This window comes from Manis pentadactyla, chromosome 2, assembly GCF_030020395.1.
Source record: "Manis pentadactyla isolate mManPen7 chromosome 2, mManPen7.hap1, whole genome shotgun sequence".
NCBI lineage: Eukaryota > Metazoa > Chordata > Mammalia > Pholidota > Manidae > Manis > Manis pentadactyla.
Window position 1 is genome coordinate 6,480,702 of NC_080020.1, and position 27,488 is coordinate 6,508,189.

Sequence of the window (27,488 nt, forward strand, 5' to 3'; positions counted from 1 at the left end):
AATACGTTAATGTTATTAGGAATCAAGAATTTCAGCATTAAAAAAACAGTAAAAGCACCATCAGCAATCAGCATACGCAGCACCCAAATCTCGTTTTTTAAAACTATTAACCACTGAAAGGAACTTTGGAGAAATGGTGCTTCTAGCACTGGGGTTACCAGGACATCATAGGATATCTTTGTTATGATAGTAAAATAGCAAGAAAGTGCTCAAAAGTTACTTGAGACATGTTAAAAAATTAAACCAACAAACCGACCCTTCGGAACTTTGAAGGGGTTTTCACTTTCAAGTTTGGGATGATTTGAAATAAAAAAATAACATTATCTTTTTGCAAAGAAATACATTATTTATAATGTATTTAACTTTTAAACTTAATATACATGTTAAAAATAAAATTCTAAGAAATCAATTTTACTCAAAAGAGAAAAAACCAAATTCATTTGTTTCCATTGACAGTGATCATTACACCTTATTCTGAAAAGCTGGTAATTAAGGGAAAGACTCAACGTTTACTCTGTCTTTTCAAAAACTATAATTCATCCCCACCTGTTAAGGGAAAGCTCTTTGTCGTTAAAGTATCCCAGCTAATAAATGTACATAAGGAGTAACAGAATTTTGAAAATCAGTATGTTTAAACCTCTAATTAAATAACTGATTCAGGTAAATATTATCAATGGATGTTAAAATTGTGAGTGAGACTGTCTGGGAAACTGGATATACTCACAAGTACAAAGAATCATCCCACAAATTACTTGCTAATTGCAAACAGAAAAATATACCTTTTAAATGAAGTGATGCGGTAGCGTCTTAACCAAGGGATCATATCACTTGGAATAATGTACCCTCAATGTTATGCCATACATGTACACAGATTTTCTGAGGTATTCTCGCCAAAAATGTATAAACTAGTGCTAATTAAGTCTGATCCAAATAGGGAATAGAGCGACAAGTTAATGATACTATGAGGAAATAAATAAATCCAGAGTGTGTGACAGTCTACAAACAATTGGCTTAAAGTGTTAATATCATAAAAAACAATATAAAAATTGAAAAAAGGTAAGATTACTGCTGTGGATTAGATTATTAGGCTATTTTCTTTGGTGATCTTGGCTCTGTGATACTATGGCTCTGGATACCATTATGAATTATCCTTATGTCTGAAACTAATACTTGAATGTTTTAGCAAAAAAAAATTAAAAAACTACAACCACAGATATATTACTATGTATATCCACATATTATATGTAATTAGATAAAACAAACACATCAAAGTAGTAATAACTTGAATTCAAGTGGCAGTTATATGGGCATTAGTTATATTCTCTCAACTTTTCCATGTGTGAAAATGTTCATAATAAAAAATTATAGAGAAAGAATCATTCACTGGCAAAGGGTATCATGATCAAGCTGAAAAAAATCATTCTAAAAAATGAGATGTGATGATCAAATAAATACTGAATATCTACTGTCTCAAGATTGCTGCAAAGAGAGAATTATGATTATTTTTATGCAACAGCAACTCTGTTAGAACTGCATACATGTTCTTCTATTTACTTTTCCCTAGAACTATGTCAAACCAGTTGTTTTACAAGGACAAGATTTGCCTGTAGCCTACTGTCTGACACCATTCTTTCAATACCGAGAGAGAAGCTACATCTTATACAGGTTCTAAAGACAATTTAGCAATTAACAATTGAGTATGGTAAAAATTACCCTAAAAATCTGCTCATAAAGAAGAGTAATCATGGTTTTAGTTTTCAACTCTGTTCAGAATTCTTGTGCATACTAAGGTTTGTCAGGAGAAAGAAAAGAACAGAAATAAATGCAGTTTTCTGGATACTCAAACCATCCTGTTTGTAAGATAAATGACAAATCTCTATCACTAAATGAGACAAGAGTTAGAAAACTCCGCATGTTCGTGACTCTTTGGGGTTTATCCCATGTGTTTCAGAACTAAGGCTGTAGAGTTTAATACATTTATCCTTCACCATCTGAATTCCTTCTGTCCAAACCCAGGAACCAAATACATAGTGAGCAGTAGTTACGCATGTTTTATTTACTTTCAGGTACTCCACTGTAAGAGCTTTGGATTTCAATCTAAATGTGACAGGAAGCCACAGAGAGGCTTAAGCAGTCAAGTGACATGATCTGACCTTTGGGCTAGAAGATGATTGCTGTGCTGAGAACAGCCTGGAGAAGGGGCAAAGGCAAGAATCAGTTAGAGGCTACTCAGTGGCTTGGATGAAGGTGGTAGGGGTAGAGGTGAGAAAAAATGATCACATTCTTCTTATATTTTGAAGGTAGAACCTAAAGGACTTGTTGATGGCTTGGGTGTGGCGTAAGAGGAAACGAAAGAGTAAAAGGTGACATTAAGGTCTTGATGTGATCAATTGGCAGGATGGCAGTGAGAAAGGAGAGACAACAGAAAGAGCAGGGGTGGGGGAGGGAAAGAATCAGTTCAGCACAGGCCGTATGATCTTGAGATGCCTGTCAGCAATACACAGACACAAGTACCAAGTCAGCCAACGGGGAAGTAAATCTGGAGTTCTGGGCAGACTAAGACCCCATATATAATTTTGGTCAGCACTGAAGTTTAAGCACAGAGGAGATCTAAGGACAGAGCTCTGGGGCATTCATAGATTTAGAGCAAGGGAAGAGTAAGAAGAACTGAGACAACTGAGAGTAAGTGTGAGCAGGAGAACCGAGAATGCGTGGTGGTGGTGTCAGAGGAGTGATCAACTACGTCAAACGTGGCAGAAACTCAGCCTGCTGAATTTGCCAACACGGAAATCACCAGGTGACTTAGGAAAGAGTGATTTTGGTGGAATGGTGAAGGTCAAGAGCTTGACTGGATTCCAGAACCTAAGCTTTAAATTATTATACTATGTTCTTGCTAAATTCTTATAGTTTTTGTTGTTGTTAAAAAAGCCATTATTTTATCATCATTGCATGCTTCCTAAGCACAGAGAACCTCTTCACTATACTAGGTACTAAGAAGGAAAAGTTCACATAACAAGGTAAGATACAAGTTTAACAAATCACACTGCTAAGTCTTGTCCAATTATCTACATAACCAAATAAGCTGAGAAAAATAACTTCTGGATTTTATGTATAAAACCTATAGAGGGGAAAAAGATACAGATAAAAAGCAAATTTTACCATCTGGAGTGCTTTTTGAAGGCTTTAAGGGTTTTTCTTGGTTTTCTTTTGTCCTGTCAAATTCATTTATTAAGTTTCTTTTGATCGGGGCTTCTCCTAAAAAGAAGTTGCCATACATGTTTTTAAAGCACATAATATCAATCATATTGAAAAGCCTACAGTCCATTTAAAAAAACTAAAGTACAGACTCTTATCATATGCTAAGCAAAAAATAATTATAATCTTAATAGCAACCATTTTATTTTGAAAGAGAAAAATCCATTTTTCACTAATTTCTATTAATTTTTGACCATTTGAAAATGCCACTATTTAACAGGCTCTAGGGATGAAGAGATGTTACCTGATAACAACAGATGAGCTAATTTTTAATAAACTGGTAACAAATGTAACTAAGTTTACTTACAAAGAACAAATTTCTTCAAATAAACTATTTCTGGCACTAAACTCAAGAAGGAATTTATTATATAGATCCTTGAATTAGAATAAGAGGAAAGACTTCTTAAACAACCAAAATTACATTAAAATGTTAGTACAAGTACTTATCTAAAAAGTCTACAAAGGCTGAGAGCAAAATTAAACCATGACTCAAGTTATGCATTTCCAGGTCATACTGAGATAGTAAATAACAACAGGTACTTTGCTTTTGGATGCTTTATTAAAGAGAATGAATTTGTAGGATTTAATAAGAATGTCCATGCAAGGCTTTATCAAGTATTAGATTATAGAGTGATTTAACTGTTTCACAAGAACCTGTACTATTCAAGTAACCAGAAGCTAATTAAGCTCTATATTTATATAAAACAGAAGTGAGGGAAATGAAATAGTGATGCTATTGAGAACATTTATTAGAAGTTTGAGTTTTTTTCCTAAGCAAAGACCAACCCACTTCAGTATACACATGAACAAAATGAGTTCCTGTAATTTTCCATAAAATAATTGTGAATATCTTTCAACATCTGCACTTCAGCATTTTAACTAGAAAACAGCAATAGTTGAAGTTAGTATTATAAACTTACTACTTTGCTCATTACATAAACTTGGTATAAACTGTGATTTGGATGACACTTGATTAAGCAAATCTGTATCAACCAGTATCGCTTATGGGCAAAAGGCACCAAGTGTAAGAATAAACTGACTGGCAGTAGTGTCTTTTTCTGTAATACAAAGAGAGTGAACAAGAAGACTTGTGATAACTCAACTCTTCTATTAGCCTACAGCTTTTTTAAAGGAGCTAGTTATTTAAGATCATCCATTTAAAAGGTAGTTAGTTGCGGCATTTACTTTAACTGTAACTGATGAACAGATTCAATTATTTAAGATTATCCCTAGTCAGAGATACTAAGGAAGGGCAATGGAAAGATCACACATCTTTATGTAATAGTTGAACTAAGTTGTCAGATACACATTTAAAAGAGAAGTTAGAATATAGTCCAAATGGCAGTAAGGCCAGAATACTATTTGCTAAGGGTAATTGATTTTAGAATACTTTCTAGATGAAGAAAGAGGAAGCAAGCCAACACCTGTAACTGGAAACTGACATTTAAAGTTCACAGGAGGCAGGGTCTGAACATCCACATGCCTGCTCTCTCAATACACATATTCATATACATATGACAACAGTTAATAGGTTGTCTTATACAGGCTGTTGTAACATGAAGATAGAGTTTCAGCTTTTCTAGAGAAATGCAAACCTTTAACACAATTTCTCAATTAAAACTATATTAATAGTCTCTAAAAATACATTAAGAGAAACATGACTTCTTGGTACAAAGCCTCAGAGATATCAAGAGCGATATTAAAATAATCACATTCCCCCAAATTATATTTAAAGCCTGAAAAAAGATACTTAGTTTTTAAAATATACCCTAATTGCTATAAACTAGCATTCTAAGGGTATTAGGGACTTAATTTAAAAAGTGATTGGCAAACTAAAAGGAAAAAGTAGACACTTACCAGTTGAGACAAGTGATTCTCCTCTTCTTTTTCCAATTCTTGAATTCAACAGAACTGTTTCCTTGTTGTTTTGGCATGTAAAGAGTGTGTGTTTGGCATGACTTAGCAATTCAGAATCTGTCAGCTCTCCATCTTCCATAAAAGCTTTGGCAATCTCTACTGCTTCTGTTTCCAAATAGTTTCCTGGGTCTTTGGAGTAAGCAGAACAAATTTCTGTATTTGTGTTCACAGGAAAATCAGGCAAAGTTTTAGTTTTCCCAATTTCCATTTTTATATTTTTAGGCAATGCTTGTTCTTTTCCCAGATGAATGTTCTGAACACGTGATACTTTGGTTCCTAATACCAACTGTTGTTTGTCTTGCTTTAACTGAGAGAGAGATGGAGAAACTTTAACTGAGCAATTACCTTCTGAAGAATCACTTTCGATGTCATAGTTATTTGATAATTTACATTCCTTACTGTAGGCTTTTTCCACTTTGGAGTTTACAGAGTGGTCTGGGGTTCTCACATCAATACAAGATAGAAGAAGTATTTTTGATAAATCTTCTGTAGATGTAGATGAATGCTGAAGACTATATTCAGTTCTGACTAAATCAGATTCCTGCAACATTCCCTTAACTTTGTGTAAGGCACGTTCAGAAACTGGAACCTGTTTTCCACTTGCTGTACTAAATCCAGAGAAAGCAGAAGACAGCAAATTTGGGGGAGTATGTGTTATAGTATTTTCTTCTCTTGCGAACTTGCCTGAATGTTCTTCATTACTTTTAAATGGTACTTTGGAAGAGAGTTGCTTGGCACTTTCTTCTATCTTAGAAAATACCTGTCTTGCCTTTTGTAATGAAGCATCTGATACTTGTACAGACTTTCCACTTGCTGTGCTAAAAATCCCACAGGCATTCATAGAAGAGACTGACTCGGGAAGCTTCCCCATATTATATTTACATATGTCAGAGGGGGCTGTTTTAAAATTAATCTGACAAGGTGACATTTCAGGAACAGTCTCTAAACCAGACGTACTTCGGTTGTGTTGTACAATTTGTTCACTTTGCATGTCAGCAAAAACCTTATGTGAATGCATACTATGTTCTTTACTATCCAGAGAGTTAGGAAAAATAATATCCTCGGAATCTTCCGAAGTGTTATGATAACCTGCCACAGTTGCTGTTTGGTGCGTGCCTGACTTACTTTCAGTGCTTTGCTCAATCTCTTCACTGCAGGTGTCTGTAAATCTTTCTCTCACTGTTGTTTCATGTGAAAAAAAGACTCTTCTACCACTTGCTTTACTCAATGTAGGTGGCTCTATCTCAAAATTGCTTGATTCAGATATGGGTACTTTAGTAGCTGTGTTTCTATTCTTGTGTGATGAAGAGTTAGTCACAGTTTTCTGACCACAAGTATCTTCATTTAGAGTTTGTGGGTGTGTGTTTGCTTCTCTTACAGCGGACATTACTTCAGAAAAACCAGTGTCTTTTTCTCTCACAATTGGCTCAAGACCAGAATTAGCAGTTTTATTTTTTGAGAGATATTCTGATTTAGTATATACTTGACTAGAATGGTAAAAATCAGAACGGTTAGACATGCTCTTACTTAAATATGTTAAATCTTGTTTTTCAGAGAGATGATTTCTGTTCTTTTCAGGTATGATACTATTTGAACTATACCCACATGGAGGACTTCCTACATAATCCTCAGGATACTCTTTTAAACATATGACCTGGGCAGCATTTATTTTTCCTGACTGATCGTCCAATTTTTCTTCTCTAAGCCATTTCTTTGCTTCAAATAGTGAAGCCTGACTCACAGAAATTTTCCTACCATGTCCTGTGTAAAACGCTAAAGCTGAATTTTCAATGGCTGAGCTAGTGGACTGACTTGTATAACAAGTTGTTGGACTTTTTGATGTTTCTTTGTCTCTATTTTCATGTACTTTAACTTCCAGAGAGATAATATTTGATAGATTGAGATTTTCAGTTTGTCTGCATGAATTATCACTTAAGAGCTCAGGTGGCAAGGCAATCTCATTAGAAATAAGTTTTTTCTCCTCTAGAGCATTCTGTATTTCTTTATTCTTCGGGGCAGTTGTTATTTCAACTGCTTCCCAGGCTAATTCAAGCCCTGCTTTACATTCTTCTCTGTCCTTTAGTGTCTTTGCTGCTTTGTAGCTGAAATTAGTGATTTCACTATAATCTTGCTTTTGTTCATCAAAAAGACTTTTCACTTTGTCCAAAGATTCCTTCGCAATTTTAATTTTTTTCCCACTAGCTGTATGAAAACCCAACGTGGTAGGTTCTTTGATCTTTTCAATATCACATTCTGGTCTTTGCTGCAGAATCAGTAATTGATTATCAATATTATCTGGGTCGCTTTCTTTCAATATTTTGTCTTTAACCATATCTGTCTCCTCATGACTTAAAATGTCTACTTTATTGCTATTTATGCCAGGAAGTAATTCAGAATCGAAGACGTCTGAAAAGCTATTCAATTCTTCTTCTGTACATTTTTGATCAAAGAAACTTACAACTTTATTAAATGACTCTTTGGAGACTGTGATATTTTTCCCACTTGCAGTCTGAAAGGATATATCAAAGATGTCAAAATCTTTCATACTTTGCTTCATCTTACAAGCAGTTAACTGTTCTTTTTTTGATATATTAACACAAAACGTTTCTTCAGCTTTCACAACTTCCAAACAAGTTAAATCTGACAAATCTTCTTTATTTTGAATGTTTCCCTCCTTTGTAGACTGGCTTGGTAATTTTAGATATATGTTGTGCTGATCAATACATGGCAAGCCATTTTCATCTTTATGAATACAAACTGTCTCACTTTTACCTGAATCATTGCCATCAGATTCTTCTAAGTTACAAATATTTCTGTTGGCACCTGTATATTTATCTCCATTTTCTCTATTTCTTTTGTAATCTTCAGTATTTTCTTCAACAATGCCAGTAGTCATTTCAATATTATTTTGTAGTATGAGTTGGCATTTATTACTTTTCTCATTTAAGTTTTTACTGTAATTTTCTCTCGTACACATTGCAACAACAGAATCATTACATTTACTGGAAGAGAAACTTCTTGGATCTACTTCTTCAGAAGTTTCCTCACTAATATTCTCAAAGTCACTGAAAAGTTTCACAGCTTTTTGCAGTGCTTCACTAGAAACATTCAGTTTTGTGCCACGAGCAGAATAAAAGCCTCCAAACTCTTCCTTTTTATCTGTTAAACTACAAGAAGCACTTTTGTTACAGTTGGTTTTCAACAAGCAAGCCACCTTTTGCTTACCTCCAACTATACCTTCAAATTCCTTGCCATCTACCTGACTGACAGATGGGGCACTCACTGTAAGATGACCAACATCCTTCCAGTCCTCAGACATGGTATTCAAGACTGTCATCTGCTTTTCAGGCATTTCAAATGGATTGCTTTGTATTATGTGGATTGGTTTTCTAAACTGAGTAAATTCAAACTGACTTCCTGATTCTTCCAATATAGTAGAAAGTTCTGTAATTTCTGCCTTTTGGCTAGGTGTTAAATTATGGTTTGGATTAAAATCTTGCTTTAAATTTAGAGGAGTTGTGTGACTGTTTTCACTCTCAGAAACAAACGTACTACTCTGCACATACCCAGATACAATATTACTTGACTGGGAATCAAATGCATGAGGTTTGCTTAGTTTCTTTGGACTTCCTGATGGTATGGTATTTACAATTTCAACACTAGCTATGTTAGTAGGATAATGTTCTTCAATATCTTTGAAGAGCATTTTACTTTTCTTCATGTTGTGTTCAGAGAGTTTTATCTCTTTGTTAGAAGCTGTTCTGAAGCCATTTCCAAAGCTGTGATTTGAAATTGGATCTGAGAGTCCTGCCCATTTGTCCATGTAGTCGTCGTTTCTATTTGATTTCGTATCTATATCCAAAGTGATTTGTGATTTTGAATCCTGACCTAGTGTCATTCGTAGTTGCTGTTCTACACTATTTCTGTTCTTCTCTGTAGGATCATGGACTGTAGTTGAGGAATCAAAATTTTTTGTAATGGGCACCTTGGTTTGTTTGCCATCTATGTCTGTACCTAGTACTTTGGTAGAGTTCTTGATTATAGGTTCTCTTACGCAACTGAGGTCTGCCTTGTTAAGTTCCTTCCCATTCTCAAAGACAGGAATATTCCTTTCATTAGTTGTTTGAAAGACAAAATTACTCTCATGGTCTGGTAAAAGTTCTTCAAAGTTTGGACAGACAGTTATTTTTGAAATTAAAGTAGTTTCTTCTTGGTCTTTTTGGATTACAATGGGATTTGTATTTTGGTTGAATTGTGCCTTTGAAGAAGGTGAGGCTACTCTTGTGTATTTTCCAGGTGATAACAGCTCAGCTTTTATAGAATTTTCATTTAAAACACATATATCTTGATTCTTTTCCATGGGAATATTTTTAGTTAATTCAAAATCAGCTTTAAAATTCTTACATTTTAGTTTCTCTGACATTTTATATGATTCTTTTCTGCCAGAAATCACAACTGGGTTTGATGGAGGGTCCTTGGAGCCAGGAGTTAAAATGCTGGAATTCTCACAGTCATATGAAAAGCTTTTCTGGGGCTGCAGGTGAACATTACTCCATTCCACTTCTGAATGTGGCACTGCAGGCTGATCTACTGTAGGCAGGACCTTTTCTTTTATATCTGAAACTTTCTGGCTATTTGGATCATCTTCACAATCCTTTTCCTTTAAGCATGACAGACGGTTCGTTTCTGTTGTTATAAATGACTGCAGTTTTTCCTTAATTTTTGCTTCTTCATAATTAAGATCCTGAGATATCATTTTATTATTACAAGAACTACTTTCATTATTGGAACATTTTCTCAGAATTGTCCCAAAAGAGCTGGTTAAAGACAAAGTTGGTTCTTCACAGTCATTCTGTAAACTGTTTTTTTTTGCAGAAGAATGCAATAAACCTAAGCATAAAGACATAAAGTGATAAAGTTAAAGTACCATGAGTTACATTCACTAAAGATTTTCCACTAAGTTAAAAAGATAGCGTCTAAAACAAGAATTACATGAAAAGCAAGAGGTGACAATTAGGTTTAAAACAGAAAGAATTCTAAATAATCCATATTTTGAAGTTATATTTTCCAACTAAAGATAAATAGGACCTCACATTTTTTTTTGTATGTATCGACGCAATCAACAGTATACAGTTCCAGAAAGCAGCTAGCTACCATAAGTAAAATTCAAAGTAATTTTACGGGAAAATAAAACTGGAAAAAACTCATAATATTGGTGTAATAGAAGACAGAATAGCAAGACAAAGGAATTAGAAAAGTGTTAGGTAGAAAAACAAACATGAGCGGATGGTGGGAGAATAAGGCCAGTGGAGCCCACTAAAAGCAACTAAAAGAGTTAACCAGATAAAACTAGAAAGCCAGAAAAGACTCACAGTTAATGAGTTAATTAGTTGAAGTTTCAAAGGCCACGAGTAACTTGCAATGTCCAGATATTCCCCAGATAAAGAAAAGTATCAGAGTGCAGCCCATATCTTTACTGTGTCAATGAGATCGTGCCATTATAAAGTCTAGCAGGCCTGAGAAAAAGGCCCAGCTTCTTCTTTAATCTACATGCTGTTCCTCTTCTTCCAGCCCCTTAATCAAGAAACTATAACCAGGGCAGGTGATAGACCTCCGAAGTATAAACGAATCTATGTGGATCAAGAATGCCGAGATCTAGACCAACACAGTTACTTAAATAACACTATTCTTAAGACAAAACTTCATAGGAATTATGAATCACCTGTATACATCATGCCTTATGCTGACCCTTACCCAAAAGGCACTGTGAAACCCTAAACCCTTAAGTATGCCTCCTTCTCTGAGGTTGCCCACACTCCCCTTTCTTCAAGTGTGTCATTCTCTCTGTTCTACTCCAGGTAAGCAGGGAGGGACTACTGAGAACTCTGGGGCTTGCAAGTTCTTATCGCCTGGGTGACCCAGACAGCACTGCAGCTACACGAGTGTGCTCTTTAGTAGCCTGCCTGAAAATCTCCTTTCTTTGCCTTTCGGTAGTTCCCAGAATATTACCCCACTCCATCCAGTGCTTTTTGGCACCCCCAAATCCTGGGGTGGTAGGGACTTAGTTCCCACACCATGTAGATTCAAGTAGACACTGGACACCAGGTGACCCTGGCTTTAGGAGTTGGCAAGGGATTTTGCCCAATGCCCAGCAGGAGTTCAATGAGCATCCATTTCCTGCCTTTGTCTACCTTGACTTTGTCCAGCTCCTCCCTTGGAGTGTATTTAAATAAAACTTTCATTCTATTTTGCTACTGTGTCTCTGTCTTTCAATTTTTTTGTTGCTGGCAGGGACAAGAACCCAGGAGAATAAACTCAACTTGTAACAAAAGTAACCATTTCCTTTGGTTAACTCAGTCTTTCTTACTGAAAAAACAGAACAACAAAAACACAAAAAACCAACCTTTAAAAAGTTTTTACATATGAAAGGACTGAAAGAGAATCTAATCTCAATTATAAAGGCAAATGAGTTAAACTGCTCTGTTAATTTTAACTATCTTCTGAATTTCCTATTAACAAATCAAAATTATTAATCTCATTTAATCAGTAGCCATTTCTACATATTAGATGTTTCAGTGGTTTTAACTCTGATATATACAGCATCAAACATTTTTCTCTAGAAATTAACCCAAATCTTAAAACAGTCCCTCTGTCTTCCAGTTCCACTAAACTTACTCACTGAGATAGTCCACTCACCAAGATCTTCTCTTGGAAGATAGAACACCTTTTTAACATACAGTCTATCTACCAATAAAATTTTTAGTTGTTGCTCAAATATAAAACTGAGTTTCACTGTGCACACTCTCAATATCAAGAGACAGTTATTACTCCAAGCAATCTCTAAATATTTAGGCAAACTATCTAACAACAAACAGATTTTACGACTGGCTTACATTAAAGTCAGCTAGCAACAGAATTTTTTTTTTTTTAACATGCTTTAGAGAAAATACATCGTAAATAGCATATTTCCAGAGTTGTTAAATTTGGATATAGTAAACCTGAAAATTAAAGCAGGAATTAAGTAGTTAAGCTCTTGATGCTTATAAACTACTTGCTCTGTCTCAAGAGTGATGGTTTTACATATACAATGCAAACTGATCCAATAAGTTTGAAGGAAATGATTTTGATCACTGGTAATCAAGAGGCCAAAACAATAATGCAGACATTGCCTGGTACTGAATATAAGATATTAGAGAATATAAAAAGCCAAAAAAAAAGAAACTATAGAAAGAAAATCAGAAAAACTACAAGAAAAGCAGGCTGTACGTTTTTTAAAAAGATAACAGAGATTTTACCTACAAAAATAAAAGAACTTGTCACCACCCACAAAATATATGCACTACACACACACACACACACACGGTACCTGCAAATTTAAGTGGTCCTTCAACACCGTTTGCCTCAGATTGGGCTGAACAGTTAATTAGTCCTGTTTCTTGGTCTTTTTGTATTTTTAGTCCTTGATAAGATGTCTTATCACTTATAGCATAAATAAACTTTTTTGTTTTCTTTTTCAAAGTGGATATTAAACCCTCTTTCTTCAAAGTCACAGAAGTAGGTCTGATAGTGGCCGGCCAGCTTCTAATACCAGGTGAACTTGTACATAAAGAATCGTCTTTCTGTGAGCAAAGAGTATGTATTTCCAATCTACCTTCAGGAGCTTCAGACTCTTTGAAGTTTGGATCAGTCATATTATTTGAGAAAACTGGACTGAATGTCTTTTCAGGTTCTTCTTTTATCCTCAATATAGATTTTTTGATACCCTGAGGTGGAGAAGGTGTTAGAGAAGTTTCAGACATTTGCTTTACAAGAATGGAATCTTCATGAGATGCAACACACTGCCCTTCAGCTCTCTTATTTACCACTGTTTCCTCGTTTAGTATCTTCTCTGTGTTTGGTACACTTGAAATATGTGGCAAAGAATTTTCCGATGTAATAAAGTTGGTATATTCTTTCTCTGTGTCTATGAGGTCTTTTTCTGCATTATTTTGGTCACAAGAAGAAATACGCCGTAGGGGTGTTTTCTCCATGTGGGTTCCATTTAGAACTGAGTGGGTTAGCTGAGACCATTCGGAGGCCGAGGAGGGCAGAGCTTCCTTGGAGATCCCGTCATTTCCATTCCCAAACGGCTTCTGATTCGTTACATTTGAATCTAATGCATCACTGTCATTTCGTTCCATTTCAGATGCAAATGAATGTTCATTTACTTTCATTTGTTTTTTAGCTTCTTCATAGTCACTGGTTTTTGTTTCACTGAAAATATTTTTCCTGGTATTGCCAATTCTTGTTTTTTGATTTCTTGTTTTATATTTAGAAACACATAATGAAACACTATCTCCTTCAGAAACATCTCCAACTGTTTCATGCACTTCATCTTCCATGACATTTGGCATACAATTTCCAAAATGGTCCTTGCAGCTATGTACTTTACCACATGAACTCCCTAACGTGTTCCCCAATCCTGTTAAAATTTAAAACAGAAGCATGTTAGTAACATTTTAAAGACAACCATATAATTTATACTATTCTCTCAACCTGTATCAGAAATAAATACACTAAATAACACATAACTTAGCATTTAAAAGGTTATCCAGAATGCTAGCTATTTTTTTATTTAATTTTATTTTGGTGAGACCCTTGTCCTGTTCTACTAGATTGATTTCAATGTACCCAAAGCCTTTTATCCATACTCCAATCCCTAATAACCTTTCTTTTCCAGTTCTACACCCAGTCTTACTTTATATACACAACTGAATATTGTAAGATCAAAACAGATGGTTTAGTTTTGTGGCCTTACAGTAACTGAGGGTAAAATCTGATTTTATGCATACATATATACCCATACACAGATATCCAATCCATCTATACAAACACATGCACAAACTAAGAACAATGCTCTGGTGACCTTATGAGGTAAATTTCAGTATATATATTTACTTTCTAATTAGAAAACATAAAATAAGGCCTTTATATTTTGTTAATTGTAAGTCTTATCTTGATCTCTAAGTTTTGAGTAGTGGATTTTGTTTTTGTGTCACAATATCATCTTGTATAGTATTGTCTTAGCATGATGTTTAAACATTTTCATCTAAGTCAAGTTAGTTTCTACCGTTAATACCTTTAGTAATCAATAAAGGAGAACCAATGCGTTTTCTGCTTAAGAGAAGCAATACTTCAATGATGTCAGTTAAAAGCAGTAGTTCAATTAAACATAAGGACTTACCATGGCTTTTAGCTTCTCCCTGATTTTTGTTTTCATTATCTGGTACAGAAGGAATCAACCTATCAATTGTCTTCAGACTTTCATCATTGTTAGAAAAATAGCTTTTCCAAGTCTGCAAAAGTTATATTTAAAAATTATGAGTAGAAAAAATTCTTACTATGCATACATACTTAACTTATTCTTAGAGAGACGGCAGAGTTTCATAGGAAGTCAAAGAAAATCATATATAGGAACAGGTTTAGTGACTTTCTCAAAAGCTTAGATAAATCATGAATTAGCGAATGAATGCAAGTAAGTTTCCAAGGCATTCTAAAATGACAAGCAGTTCCGACAGTGTACCCAACAACTTGCCATATTTACTTACAGCAGCAGTGTCATCAGGAAATACAGTGGCAGAAGCTTCCTCATCTCTGACTGTAAAACAAACAGAATTCAGCTGACCTGCACTGTATTACCCATCGCCCACTAAAGTTAATGCAAAAACGTATGTATTTTTTTGATAGGACATCGAAAGACACATACACTACTGGATTAAATAACACATTTGAAACAAAATAAATTGACCCAAGCAGAGTAATTAGAAAGGCCAATCAACATAGTGAATAAGCTACATTTACTTCCTTAGTACTGCTCATAAGGTGAAAAAAACTATATATATATATATATTACCTTGTAGTCAGGTTTGGTGATCCCGACTATAAGGTAATACTGTCCACAAAGACTTGGAAAATCAGATGAAGCTGTGAAGTCATGACTTAAAAGGTGAAGTCTGTACACTTTATCATTTATTTTCTGGACGCATATCATTTGTTAAACACTTCTTACTTTTCAACATACTTTTACCTATATTATTTCATTTGAGCAACAAAAGAAAGTTAAATTCGCAAATAACAAAGAAGGAAAATGGAATGTATTTTTGCTGGAATAAAAAAATCCTGGTTTGCATAAATTAATTTGACTCATAGAATACCACTTAACATACTTGTGATTTATTCCAATCGACACTAAAATCATTCTGAACTACTAACACACTTATCAGATACTATAATCTAATTATCATCAATCTTTTCATATTTTCTTTTTAACAGATGCATTAGAGATGGCAATTTATCAAGATTGTCTTTGTCCCCGTATATTACACATTTACCAATATTACCTATGAGCACAGTAGAACTACGGGTTGGTGGTGTGGCTAAAGAACTTGACCAAGACATTTCCGGATCCACCTCAGCTCCTAGACTTTCAGAAATTCGTTTTGGTGTCTGACCCTGGAAATAAAGAAAACAGTTTGTTTCAGAGAGATGCACTGCTAATTAAGAATTTTTTCAGTTATCATTTACTGAGTGTTCACGTGAGACCACATGTACACATCTATAAATCTCAGGGCATAGGTATGACATGTGTCAAATTCTCAATTACTGCACAATAAAAATAAACTAGGCAGAATATTTACCTTTATAAGCTTTGGTGTATGAAATAAACTTGCACATGCCACTGGGGGTAAAACAAGGGAAAAATTACTAAGCTTTATTTTTTATTAAAATCCAGATATTTTAAAAATAAAATCCTTGTTTTTAATCATACCTGACTTTCCTCTTTGTGGTGTTACATGTGCACATCGTAGAACAGGACTGTAACAAAACAAAACAAATCCCTCAGATTATTTGAAAGACAACAAATGGCAAAAAGAAACAAAATACTAATTTTATTGTTAAAAAAAAAGAACTCTAAGTCATATCAATTATTAGACTTATACCTTTAGTATCTTTGCTTTTTAAAAAATAAATATTTCCTGAAAAATCAAGTAACCACCAAATCATGTTTAAAATGTCCACTGAAAGTAATGTATAAAGTACTCACAAATTTCAGCTGCTAGAACTGTATATTTTGAATTTGAAAGTTATGTGAAGTGAATCTAAAGTAACATCATATTCTTTTTAAAGATTCAAAGTACACAATTTATTTTAAACTGGTATTTCAAGGGTATTGCTTTTCACCAATATTTTTGTTATTTAAAATTTTACAGGACATACACAAAAACCAGTGAATTCAACATTATAAGAAAAGCAAAGTAAACATTTCTGATGTAAAAACTATTGTATTAAATGGCTCAACCTACAACTAGATGAGTTAAAAATAAAAGATTCTCCACCAGGCTCTCAGTCAAAATAATAGCAGGAAAATTACATGCATTTCTGTAAAACAAATATCATATACGGGAAAAGGTCTCACTAAATATTTTAATGTAATAGCTTCATCATACCTTTCACAAAGACAAGAGTTTAGAGGTGGGCTGGTAACATCATTTGCTTGATCCATTTTAGCCTTCATTGTACAACAGCTTTTATGTTTACTACTGGTAGTATCTGTTCCTAAAACAGTACAATAATTTAGTGAGGATGTATATGTTCTGGACTGTGAATTTTCACTCTCTGTAAATACCAAAAAAAAGGTCTCATCTATACTGGGAAGGACACTATACAGAGGTAGGGGTGATTCAGTCTGAACTGCTTTCTCAGTTTGCTGATTCCTCCCAAAAAGGGATGGCTCAAAGGATATCTGCCCTATTCAACAACTAATTAAATATAGAATATGCATAAGACATTCTGGGTAACATAATTCAAGACAGAGCTTTAATCTCAAGGAATTCATAATACATTTGGTAGGGAAAATTTTCTGAAATGCATACAAATGAAATACAAAGTAGAATGTGGTATGTCCTATTAATTTATACATATTACAATGGTATCATGGAAGATAAAGAACAAAGGAAAAGACATTTACTGAAAACCCACCAAGGTACCAAATCTGACCATATCATTCTTCTGCGGAAAACTTTTCAAGATCTTGTTCTCAAGGTCAAGCTCTAACTCCAAAACAAAACTCCCTACTAACAAGGCCTTTCTGTCTGACCTCTTAATTTCTATGATAACACTCTTTCACACACTACTTTAGCCATATCCAACCACTTGCATATCCTGCAAGAATGCTTTCTTTCTCTCTAGGCCTTTGTATAAACTATTTCTTACTCTTTTTATTTATCTTGACCTGGAACATCCTCTTCCAGGCTTCCATTTTGAAACTACCTCTTCCAGAAAACTTTAAGGTCCCTAAGGTGAGATTAAGTGACTACCCTTCTGATGTGTTCCCTGCAGATTTACCGTACATAGCTCCTGTTTCCCTATTAGACTGTGAGCTCCTTGAGGTAGAGATCTGATTTATCACTGTATCCTCAGTAACTGCAATAATTGCCTGACATGTTTCAGTCACTCTACAAATATTGGCTAACTGAATTAGCAATGATTAGAACACTCGGTTGTAGATTGTGACACCTAATACTTCCGTTGTTGAATACATGCTTTCTAAGCAATAATGCTCAAACAGGGTTTCTAAAGCTACATGTAGTTCTATTAAATTCTATTACAGTTTTTCAACATTCCTATTTTCTGTATCACAAAAGTGGCACTCAAGACACTCATTATTACTCTTAAAAATTGCTTTTAATATCAATGATACCTTAATAAAAAACAAATAAAAATTGCTTTTAAAAATAGTTGTTTTAATTGATCCAATAATGTCTAACCTGGAGAACCTTTGGGAAAAATAAACTGTTATCAGTGTAATAAAGTAAAGCTAAGACCAAACTGAAAACTATTTGTAGCAGCACAGACAGAAACAATTGTGTTATATTTTCATTTCTCAAGTAACAGGGAATAGAAATAATCACTAATAAACCAAATGTACATGTGACTTAAAAACTCCACTTCAATAAAATATCTAACCTCTTCCTCTAGAGACTTTAAAGACAGTAAAAAGTAGCAAAATGTATTTTTTGAAATTTCACCTTTTTCTCTGTTGACTTAAGCAAAGATCCTAATAAAGAAGAAAAAAAGACTTAAAAAAGATGAGATACTACACACTTATTAGAATGACTCAAATCCGAAACATAGACACCCCCAAAAGTTGGTGAGGATGTGGGGCAAGAGGAACTCTCATTCAGTGCGGGTAGGAATGCCAAATGGTACAGTCACTTTGGAAGACAGTTTGCAGTTTCTTCCCAAACTAAACATACTCCTACGACATATTCAGCAATCTTGCTCCTTGTTATTTACCTAAATTAGTTGAAAACAGATTTACCCGAAAACCTGCATATGATATGGTGGCTTTATTTGTAACTGCCAAAACTTGGAAGCAATCACTGTCCTTCAGTAGGTGACTCAATAAACAAACTCATACATCCATACAACAGAGTACTATTCAGTGATAAAAAAGAAATGAGCAATCAAGCCATGAAAAGATGTGGAGGAACCTTATATTGCTAAGTGAAAGAAGCCAGTATGGAAAGGCTACATACCGCATGATTCCAAAGACACCACATTCTGGAAAAGACAAAACTATAGACAGTAAAAAGATCAGTGGTTGCCAGGGTTTCAGGGATAGGGAGGGGTGAGTAGGTGGAGCATTAGGGATTTTTAGAGGAGTGAAACTATTCTGTATGATACTGTAATGGTGGATACATGTCATTATACATTTGTCAAAATGCACAAACCTGTACAAAGAACTCTAATGTAAACAAAGAACTTCAGTTAATAATAAAGTATCAACAATGGCTCAGCAATGAAAAGAAACCCAACTATTAAAAGAATGTAAAAAAATGAAACAAGCAAAAGCAAGTTCATATAGAAATGAACATTTCTTACATAACTTCAGAATCTCATAAATAAGCTGAGTAATGGTGAGATAAACTGATATGATTACATACAAAAGGAAGGACTGCTGAAAAGCAGAAATAACACATTTCCTCAAAGAACTTTAAGGGAGATTTTTTTTAAACTAATGTATTAGATGTTAAAACTGAACAAAGTAGGTAGAAAACCAGCTTAAGTCTAACTCTTACACTTCAACACTGAACATAAAGCAAAAAAAAAAGGCAGAAGGTCTCAAGAGACTACAGCCAACTTATGTACAACCACCACCATAAAAAAGTTAACTTCTGCAGCAAGTCCAGAGTGGCCGCATAAATTCATTCCTATTTTTCCCTGGTTATGGACAGATCACTCCATCAGGTTACAATTAGAGAATAAACCACCAGCTCCAGGCGTCTTTCCAAACGGAGTAGATTCGCATAAACTGGTTCACAGAACTTTTCCTGACCACACTGAGAGACGGCTGCCCCTTTTACTATGCCCACAGCACAGCGCTCAGTACATGCACCTACTGTAACATACATATCCATATTTTCTCCTGTGTAAGACTGAGTTACTAGAGGTGAAAGGTCATCTTATTCATGTTTGTATCCTGAACACCCAACAGGGCATCGGGTACCACACCTGCAAGAGTGGAGTATTTGTTGAATGGATTAGTCTCTCTCCTGTGTTCCCTTTGGCATTTCATCCGCTAACTATTCCTGAAGATTCTATTCAAGGGTCATCATCATCAATTTTCTCATCGTTATGTGATCACTTTCCACACAGATAGATGATTTCTGTATCTTTCTCTCCTGCCTGTGTTATTTCTTTAGTTTCAGTCTTGCATGTCCCAAAGCCTTCAGGACATCTCCACCTTAAAATCCCATTAGTCTCAAATTGCGGTCCAAAACTCAGCCTAATTTTTATATCCTTTCAAGGTTTTTCCTTCTCATACTTGCTTTTCTTCAGAGCTTCCAATGTCTATGTTCTAACATAGTCATGTTCTAGACCTGTAACTTGACCTTTTCTTTGGGAGTCTCCGTATCCGGGCTGCTGCAGGGCCCTGTAGTTTCTGCCCTGTGTACTGGCTTTCACTACCATCACTCTAATTAAGGTCCTTCCTGCCCCTGGACCATTACATGTCTACTAACTCATGTCCTGCCTGCAGACTTCCCTTTCCATAAGAATCATGCAATTAGTTTTAAATATACATTCATGGGCTTTATTTCCAGAGATTATAATTTAAGAGATTCTGAGTTGGGCCTGGAGTCTTCCCTGTCAATCAGCACTTCAGGAGATTCTGATGGTCCAGGCATCACATTTTAAAAAACATGCTCCAAAGATTGCTTCCAGATTATTAGGCTTTCTAAAGCAAAACAAATATTCACTTACTCTACAAATATTTACTGAATATTCTGTATGCCACTTGGTATCTAGTAACATACAAGAAAATCTTTGTACATTATCTATATCCACTTTGTGTGTGCATTTTCTGGTACCATGAATTTCCTCTCTCATAGTATTTATCACACTATAATTGCTTATGTAAGTCCCCTTCACTAGAAGCTGAGTGAGACAGGGACTACTTCCAGAAGCAGATAAGGTCTGAAAGATGACTGTAAATTAGCTAGACAAAAAGGTAGTACATTTTGGGCAGAGGCAACAACGTACAAAGGGCCACACAGCATGGTAGTTTTGAAAAGAAATTCTATATGAATGAATGGTAAATTCAGGATGGGTGACAGAGGGATTACGGCAAGATGAGGCAAGAATTAATGAGAGACCAGATTATAAAGGACCTTGTTTATCGTTAAGGATTCTGGCTTATATCATGAAGGCAAGGGGGAGGTAATCAAAAGTTTGAAGCAGGAAAAAGCATGAACAATTTGCATGGGATTTCTCTGCCCAAAAACCTCTCAAAAAAATTCAATTTCTTTAGCCTGGCATTCAATGCTTGTCTCTATTCTACTCTTTTTAGTCATATGTTGTTCATTGGTCCCTTTCAGACATGCAACACACCAGTTAATCTCATACTTCTATTTCTTTTTAACAAACTACCTATTCTTCCTCATGTTTTCCTTCTGCCCAGAACACTATCACTCTACTACATGTTCACATTTCTGAATCTCATCATCTACCAAGGTTTAATTCAAATGAACCGCTCCCTAATTTCCCCCAGTATTATTTGTGCTTTTTGCCCAACTCTCATTGTATTTTTTGTACTTTTCTTTTGGCATGTACCATATCAATCTTAGACTACCTTATCTGTGTACTGTTAACTCCCCTTACCAGAAAGTACTACTCCAAAGAAAGGGAGAGTATGTTACTTAATCAAGCAGGTAATTCACATTTAAATGACTGAATATATTTTATTACATGAGACTGGACACATCTAGAATGCAGGCCAGGGAAACTGCTACTAAATCAAGAGACACTGTAGCAAACTGATAAAAATAATCTTCTCTATTCTCTGTCATAGCCTGCAGAAATATAGTTTAGTTGAACTAATACCCAAATAAATCCTAGGTTTTTGTGTACAGCAAAATACATATATAATATGGCAAATCTCAACAGGCAGGATGTATTATTCAAAGGAGGGAAGAAAAGGAACATTTATGAAGTACCTACATTATTTTACTTAATCCAAACTTATTAGGTATCAGGTATTATTTCCATCACCTCCATTTTTTTCAGATGGGGAAAGGCCTAAGAGGTTGATTTGATCAACATGACACAGTTAATGACAGAGCTGGAATTTTTAACACAGGTTTGTCTGAATTCCTAGTTCACCTTAACTGCTAGTTCATGTTTTCCCCTAGTCTATCACATTACGTTACTTACCCAAACATAATTTGCATTTATCTAATTCTTTTAAAGGAGATTGGTACAGTGGCAGGCTTAGACCTTGCTCTTCGAATGTTACCGGTGTTGATGCCAACTGATGATAAGGTTTCCTTTGTGGTGTTTTAAATAGGTTTGGTTCATAACTGCTGACTTTATATTCAGATTCTTCTGCAGGTTCAGAATTATAGGGTGGAGCTTCTGAAGAAAGTTCTTCAAACCAGTTAAGGCTTACTGGCCCTAAATCTGTAAGAAAATAAAAATCCCATCTTGGTTTTAATCAGTGACAGAAAAATTCATGAGCTAGTAAAGATCATAATGAAGAAAAGGATGCTTGGGATTTTGGTGGTGGGTTACTTTTGTTAAAGCATGTTAATTATAGATCATTAATCTGCTCTATTAGCAATTTGTAGTAAGGTATAACAGGTTTACAGGAGTTACAAGAGACGGTTCTTCGTTCTATTAGCTCTTCTAAAATCTCCTTTCTCTTACAGTCATGATTCAGAAACAAAGGCATTCATAGTAAGAATGCATTTCACAGATACAATTCAGGTAATTATAAGACTACCTAAGTGGATGTTATAAATCTATAGGTACAAGGACATGTAGATTCACAAAGAAAATGAAATAAAAAGATTTTCTGTTAAAGAGAAAAGACAAAATTTCTACCATGATCTATCCACCCATATAGTGGTTCTCAAAGTATGGTCTGTTGGACCATTTGGGCAGAAGGTCCCCAAGACCCTTTCAGGAGGTCCATAAAGTCAAAACTATTTTCATATTAAGACTAAGGCATTATTTCCTCTTTTTACAATGTTGACATCTGCACAACTGGTGGGTAAAACTGACGACAACTTTGCACGAATCGGGCAGTGGCAACAAACTGTACTAGTCAGTATTCTTCATTGTGCACTTGTTAAAAAAAAAAACCAAAAGAAAAAGCCAGTTCAATTTAAAACGTCCTTAATGAAGCAGTAAAAACTAGTCTTATTAAAGCCAAACCCTTGACCACATCTTTTTAATATCGTGACGAAAAAGAAAGTATGCATAAACATTTCTGCATATTTAAGTACAACAGTGGTCTAGAAAAGCATTCATGAGTTGAGCTGAATTAGCACTTTTTCATGGGAAGACATTTTTACTAGAAAGAACTCACTAAGTCGATGAAAAATACCAATGATAAAACGTTAAGCTTTCAAATGAGAATTACAATTTTGTTAAATTTTAATCAGCCTTGGTGAGCTTGACATCTTCCAATCTTGAGACTTTCCTGGTGAGATCAGTGAATTGACAAATGCGATTTTTCATATTGTTTAATGCAATGTGCCAATATATGTGCAAGAAAGACTAACAGAATTTACTGTAACAAGAGCATGGTTTCAGATTTCACACTGCAAATCTTCAGAAACATTCCTCTTAAGTGTTGGTGTAGATTCAAAGAAATATACCCACAATTAACTGAAGATCACTAAAATAGTCTTTTTTCAACTACATTGCTGTGTGAAGCTCGATTTTTTTCATGTACGTCTACCGAAACAACATATTGCAACAGATTAAATGCAGAACAGATGTGAATCCAGCTATCTTCTATTAAGCCAGATATGAGAGAAATGAAAAATTATAAAATACTGCCACTCTTCTATTTTTTTGAAGTTTTCATAAAAATGTCATTCATGTTAATATCAATGAGTTTATTTTTAAGTGAATACATTTTTTTAAAGTTCTTTGTTTTAATTTCTAATATGGTAATCTACGTAAACAAAAGCTCTTTTGACATCCTCATTTTTAAGAGTGTAAGAAGTACTGAGAACAAAAAGTTTGACAACTTCTGCTATAAAGTAACATTACCATGCTTCTGATTTGCTGGAAATTCTGTGCCTTAAAACATTTTCCTACTGCTAACCAACGGGCTAGTCTCCTCTTAATCTGCCAGGGATTCTATACTTATCATCTGGTTAACTGTAAATGATCATTTTCTTAAATGGATTTATGACTCCATAAACAACAGTTTGTAGTGTAATAAAAAACCTGAAGCACTGTGTTCTTTTCGGTAAGCACAAATACTTGCGCATTTTTCTGAAAACATTTTCTCAATTAACTGCATCAATTTATATAAAAATCTGTCAATACCTGGTTGGTTGCATCGCGTCTTAAAGATTTCAAAGAAAGTTGGCCTCTCTTTGCATCCAACAGGCATTTTCATTTACAATATTTCTCCAACGCTCGGTAAATAAGTCTGCAAAAGAGAACACCGAAACACTCTCCACAGGGATGCAGTCCTTGCTAAGTGACACTGAAGTAAAATCAGAAGCAGGTACGCCTGCTTAAAGTTACGCTTATTTGCCTGGATCCCATCTTTGGGGACAAAAATCAGTCACCGAGAGGATGGAAGCATTCTCTGTATGTGCTGTCCAACATGGTAGCCACTAGCCACATTAAGCATTTGAAATGTGCCAAACGCGACTCAAGAACAGAATTTTTAATATTATTTAGTCTTAATTAACTAGTCATGTGGCTAGTGGAGCCGCAGTTCGGGCTCCTACTGGAAATAAACACTTGACAAATGCAAATCAGTAAATCCTCATAACACAGCAATTACCTGGAGGTTACGGCAGATACAGTGTGCCAGAAACTGTAAAACATTTTCCAAAATAGCAATATTCCGTTAAAAGTAACTTTTACCTATCGTACTTCCAATCAAGGACATTTCATATGGGGCGATCTGGGGCGGCTGGGAGCAAACCTGAGCGGCCTGCGCGGCCCAAGACTGGGACAGGGAGACGCAGGGCGGGGCCGGCTCCGGTTTGCCTTGGGGAGGGTTGAGCCTTCGCCCCGAGGAGCCTGTCCTCCCTCCCCACAGCGAGGGGCCTACGGAGACCGTGGAGGGCCGGGCGCGGGAGCTGCTACCCGGGCCAAGGGAGGTGTTGCCGCGGCTTGAGGCCGCGGAAGAGACCCGTCTCCACCCAGCCGACACTAACCGCCTCCAGAGCAGCAGCTCTTTCCGGCCGGAGTAACCTGACCAAACCCGCGCCGGTACTTGAATCAGAAATCTGACCCCTCAGGCTCCTTCGGGCGGCGCCCCACAAGCCCAGCTGCACCCAAGGCGAGGAGCCCCGACTGCTCCGCCTCCGCGGACCGGTTTCAGACTCTCGCGCCAAAAGTCCGCTCTCGCGGCACGTCACGCGGTGACGCTGCAGCACCCGGAAGTCGCGCTTCGGCCCGGCCGTCTCCGCCTCTGCGGGTGGGAAAGCCAAGCCTTCAATTGTGCTGAGTTACAGTCGGTCAGGAACCGCGGAAAGAGGGAGCTGGGTCGCTCGCCCTCTTCTCCCTGAGCCTTGCGCTCACAGCGCGCTGCTTGTGGGGGGCAGCGTCCGAAGAATATACCCCGGCTCCTTGCCGTTCTCTCTGCTCCCGCTCACTTTGGGTGGCCACCTTCCCACCCGGCCTGGGTCTTGGAAAGGCCTTTCTTCTGTCCTTAGGGCGTAAGTGCTCCAAACTGGGCCCCACTTCAGAAAACCCGAGTGTTCCGTGGTTGTGCACGACTCCCTTGCACGCCGCTGCTCTCTATGTGGAGTAGAAGGGGCTGAGATTTGAAATCAGAAAACTTTTTAGTTTTAGTCCTCCGTTGCTCTTTGGTGGCTTGTTTTCAAGAACCCTGAGCCTGTTTATCCTCTTGAAAATTTGTGAAACCACCTTACCTCTCTCCTGCAATGTTAGGTACTGCCTTTTGCAGGTTTCGACCGAATTCTGGAGGTGCAGGCTGCTACTGGGCCTTGCTGTTTCTGGAAAGCATGTAAGCAGTAAACAGAGGAAGCAACCTTACATTAGAAAAAGGAAAGGCTCTACTTGGTTTCTTAGGTGTCATTTTAGTTTGATCCTAACTTAGGGTAGCTGGGAGCCTTACCACTACAGCTGGCTACCAGAGTTTATGATAGTCCAGGTCTAAACCGCAAGGAACAGACTTGCGATCCTTACCTAACATAGCTACCATTTATGGAATCTGCTTTGTGCTTTACAAGCAATATTACATTTAATCTTATAATAACTGAAATTGGTTAGTATTTTCAGGTGGGGAAACTGAATGACCTAGTTAAGAAACCCTCCCAGTAACAAGGCCCAGGTTTCAGTTCATTAAGTCTGAATTTACCCTCTAAATTGAAACAATTTACTTTTACTCTCCTTTTGAGAGCAGTCCTCGCTAGGAGTGGACTAATGAGAGCTACTAGCATGTCACACAACCCTCTGGAATACATTTTCTCTCACCATATACACTATCTCCCCTCCAATAACTTGAGGCTCCTTGATGCTGTGGCACTAGGAGCTTAAGATTCATTAAATCTGCCATAATATACTTTCTTTCTCACACTCTTGTAATGCAGTTGCTCAATTTGTTGGTGTATTCAAATTATGCTTCAAAACAATTTCTAAAATGGCAAGTCACTCTAGAAGTAATCGCTAATTAAAGCATGTATGCGAATAAGTCAGAAATGAAAAACAGCTTTGAAAAAAAGATTCAGAGAAGTGAATTGAAGAGATAGGAAACAGTAATTAGGAATCAGGTGGCAATTAGACCTCTGTAGGTAGGTAGATCTTCCCTCTTCAATTAGTATAATAGGCAGCAACCCCCATCAGAATCTGAAATAAATGGAGAAGCTGGGGATGAACTTGAACCAGCCTGACCAGGAGGAAGAAGGGGCGAGTGAAGGTGGAAGACAAAACAAACTGCACCAGGCTGTTGCTCTGCGCCTGGGTGTCGGGGAGTGGATGGAGCGCCTTGTCCATGTTCCCTACGGCTTCTACCAGGGCTATGGAAACACAATGCCCTTGGGCCAGCCTGGACTCAATGAGCACAAACAGCCAGACTGGAGGCAAAACACCGGTCCCCCCACTTTCCTGGCCAGGCCTGGGCTGTTGGTGCCTGCAAATGCCTCCGACTACTGCATGGACCCTTACAAGAGGGCACAGCTTAAGGCCATTCTCTCCCAGATGAACCCCAGCCTGAGCCTGCGGCTTTGCAAGGCTAACACCAAGGAGGTGGGTGTGCAGGTGAGCCCGCGGGTGGACAAGTCCGTGCAGTGCTCGCTGGGGCCTCGCACCTTGCGCAGCCGCTCCCCTTGGGGCCGTGCAGGCCACAGGGCACCCCTGCCAGCCTGGGGAGTCTACTCGCCAGTGATAGGCCGCAGGGGCTTGATCAGTCTTCGGAAGGATGGGGAAGACGAGGAGAGGAAGATGCTCTCGGGTCCTGCAGAGGCCAGCCCGCAGCAGCCACCATCACCACCTGCCAAGTCGGAAGGGGACAGCCAGGAGGAACTCACGCAGCATGAGGAGCTGGCGGAGGAAGATGGCTCGAGTCCTCAGGAAAGGAAGAGCAAGCAGGCCCGGGCAGACGCCGCCGATCCGCTCAGGAAACCCTGCTTCCAGGTGAGCCCCTCCCCTCAGCCCTCTGCTAACCTCTCTTTCCTCTTTTCCATTTCTGGGGCAATAAAAAACAAAATTTTCCCTTTATTTGATGAAGAAGAGGAAGTTCTGAAAACATGTATTTCACATGGTCTCTATATTTTGCA

General features: G+C 36.8%; 2 protein-coding genes across 5 annotated transcripts in view; one reads left to right on the forward strand and one right to left on the reverse strand.

Moving 5' to 3' along the window:
• Positions 1 to 25,092, reverse strand: part of BRCA2 (BRCA2 DNA repair associated) — a 59,359-nt gene extending 34,267 nt beyond the window's left edge. Inside the window, exons 1-12 of one of the 2 annotated variants that reach the window (XM_036905020.2) lie at positions 24,903 to 25,092; positions 24,055 to 24,160; positions 21,925 to 22,170; positions 16,659 to 16,767; positions 15,980 to 16,026; positions 15,849 to 15,889; positions 15,552 to 15,663; positions 14,760 to 14,809; positions 14,396 to 14,507; positions 12,539 to 13,633; positions 5,113 to 10,062; positions 3,160 to 3,255 (exon numbers count right to left, since the gene is read on the reverse strand). In XM_036905020.2, coding sequence (XP_036760915.2) covers positions 3,160 to 3,255; positions 5,113 to 10,062; positions 12,539 to 13,633; positions 14,396 to 14,507; positions 14,760 to 14,809; positions 15,552 to 15,663; positions 15,849 to 15,889; positions 15,980 to 16,026; positions 16,659 to 16,767; positions 21,925 to 22,170; positions 24,055 to 24,127 — 6,931 coding nt within the window. In that variant the 5' untranslated portion in view covers positions 24,128 to 24,160; positions 24,903 to 25,092. Of the gene's footprint in view, positions 1 to 3,159; positions 3,256 to 5,112; positions 10,242 to 12,538; positions 13,634 to 14,395; positions 14,508 to 14,759; positions 14,810 to 15,551; positions 15,664 to 15,848; positions 15,890 to 15,979; positions 16,027 to 16,658; positions 16,768 to 21,924; positions 22,171 to 24,054; positions 24,161 to 24,902 lie in introns of those variants that run through there. The other variant, XM_057489681.1, reaches the window with a different exon arrangement.
• A 52-nt stretch (positions 25,093 to 25,144) lies between these two features.
• The window catches only part of ZAR1L (zygote arrest 1 like), a 30,547-nt gene continuing 28,203 nt past the window's right edge, over positions 25,145 to 27,488 (forward strand). For all 3 annotated transcript variants that reach the window (XR_008993009.1, XM_036905031.2, XM_036905030.2), the window contains exon 1: positions 25,145 to 27,345. Coding sequence is in view for 2 of the 3 variants with exons in the window: in XM_036905031.2 (XP_036760926.1) it covers positions 26,569 to 27,345 (777 nt within the window). In the remaining variant the exon portion in view is untranslated. The remainder of the gene's footprint in view (positions 27,346 to 27,488) is intronic.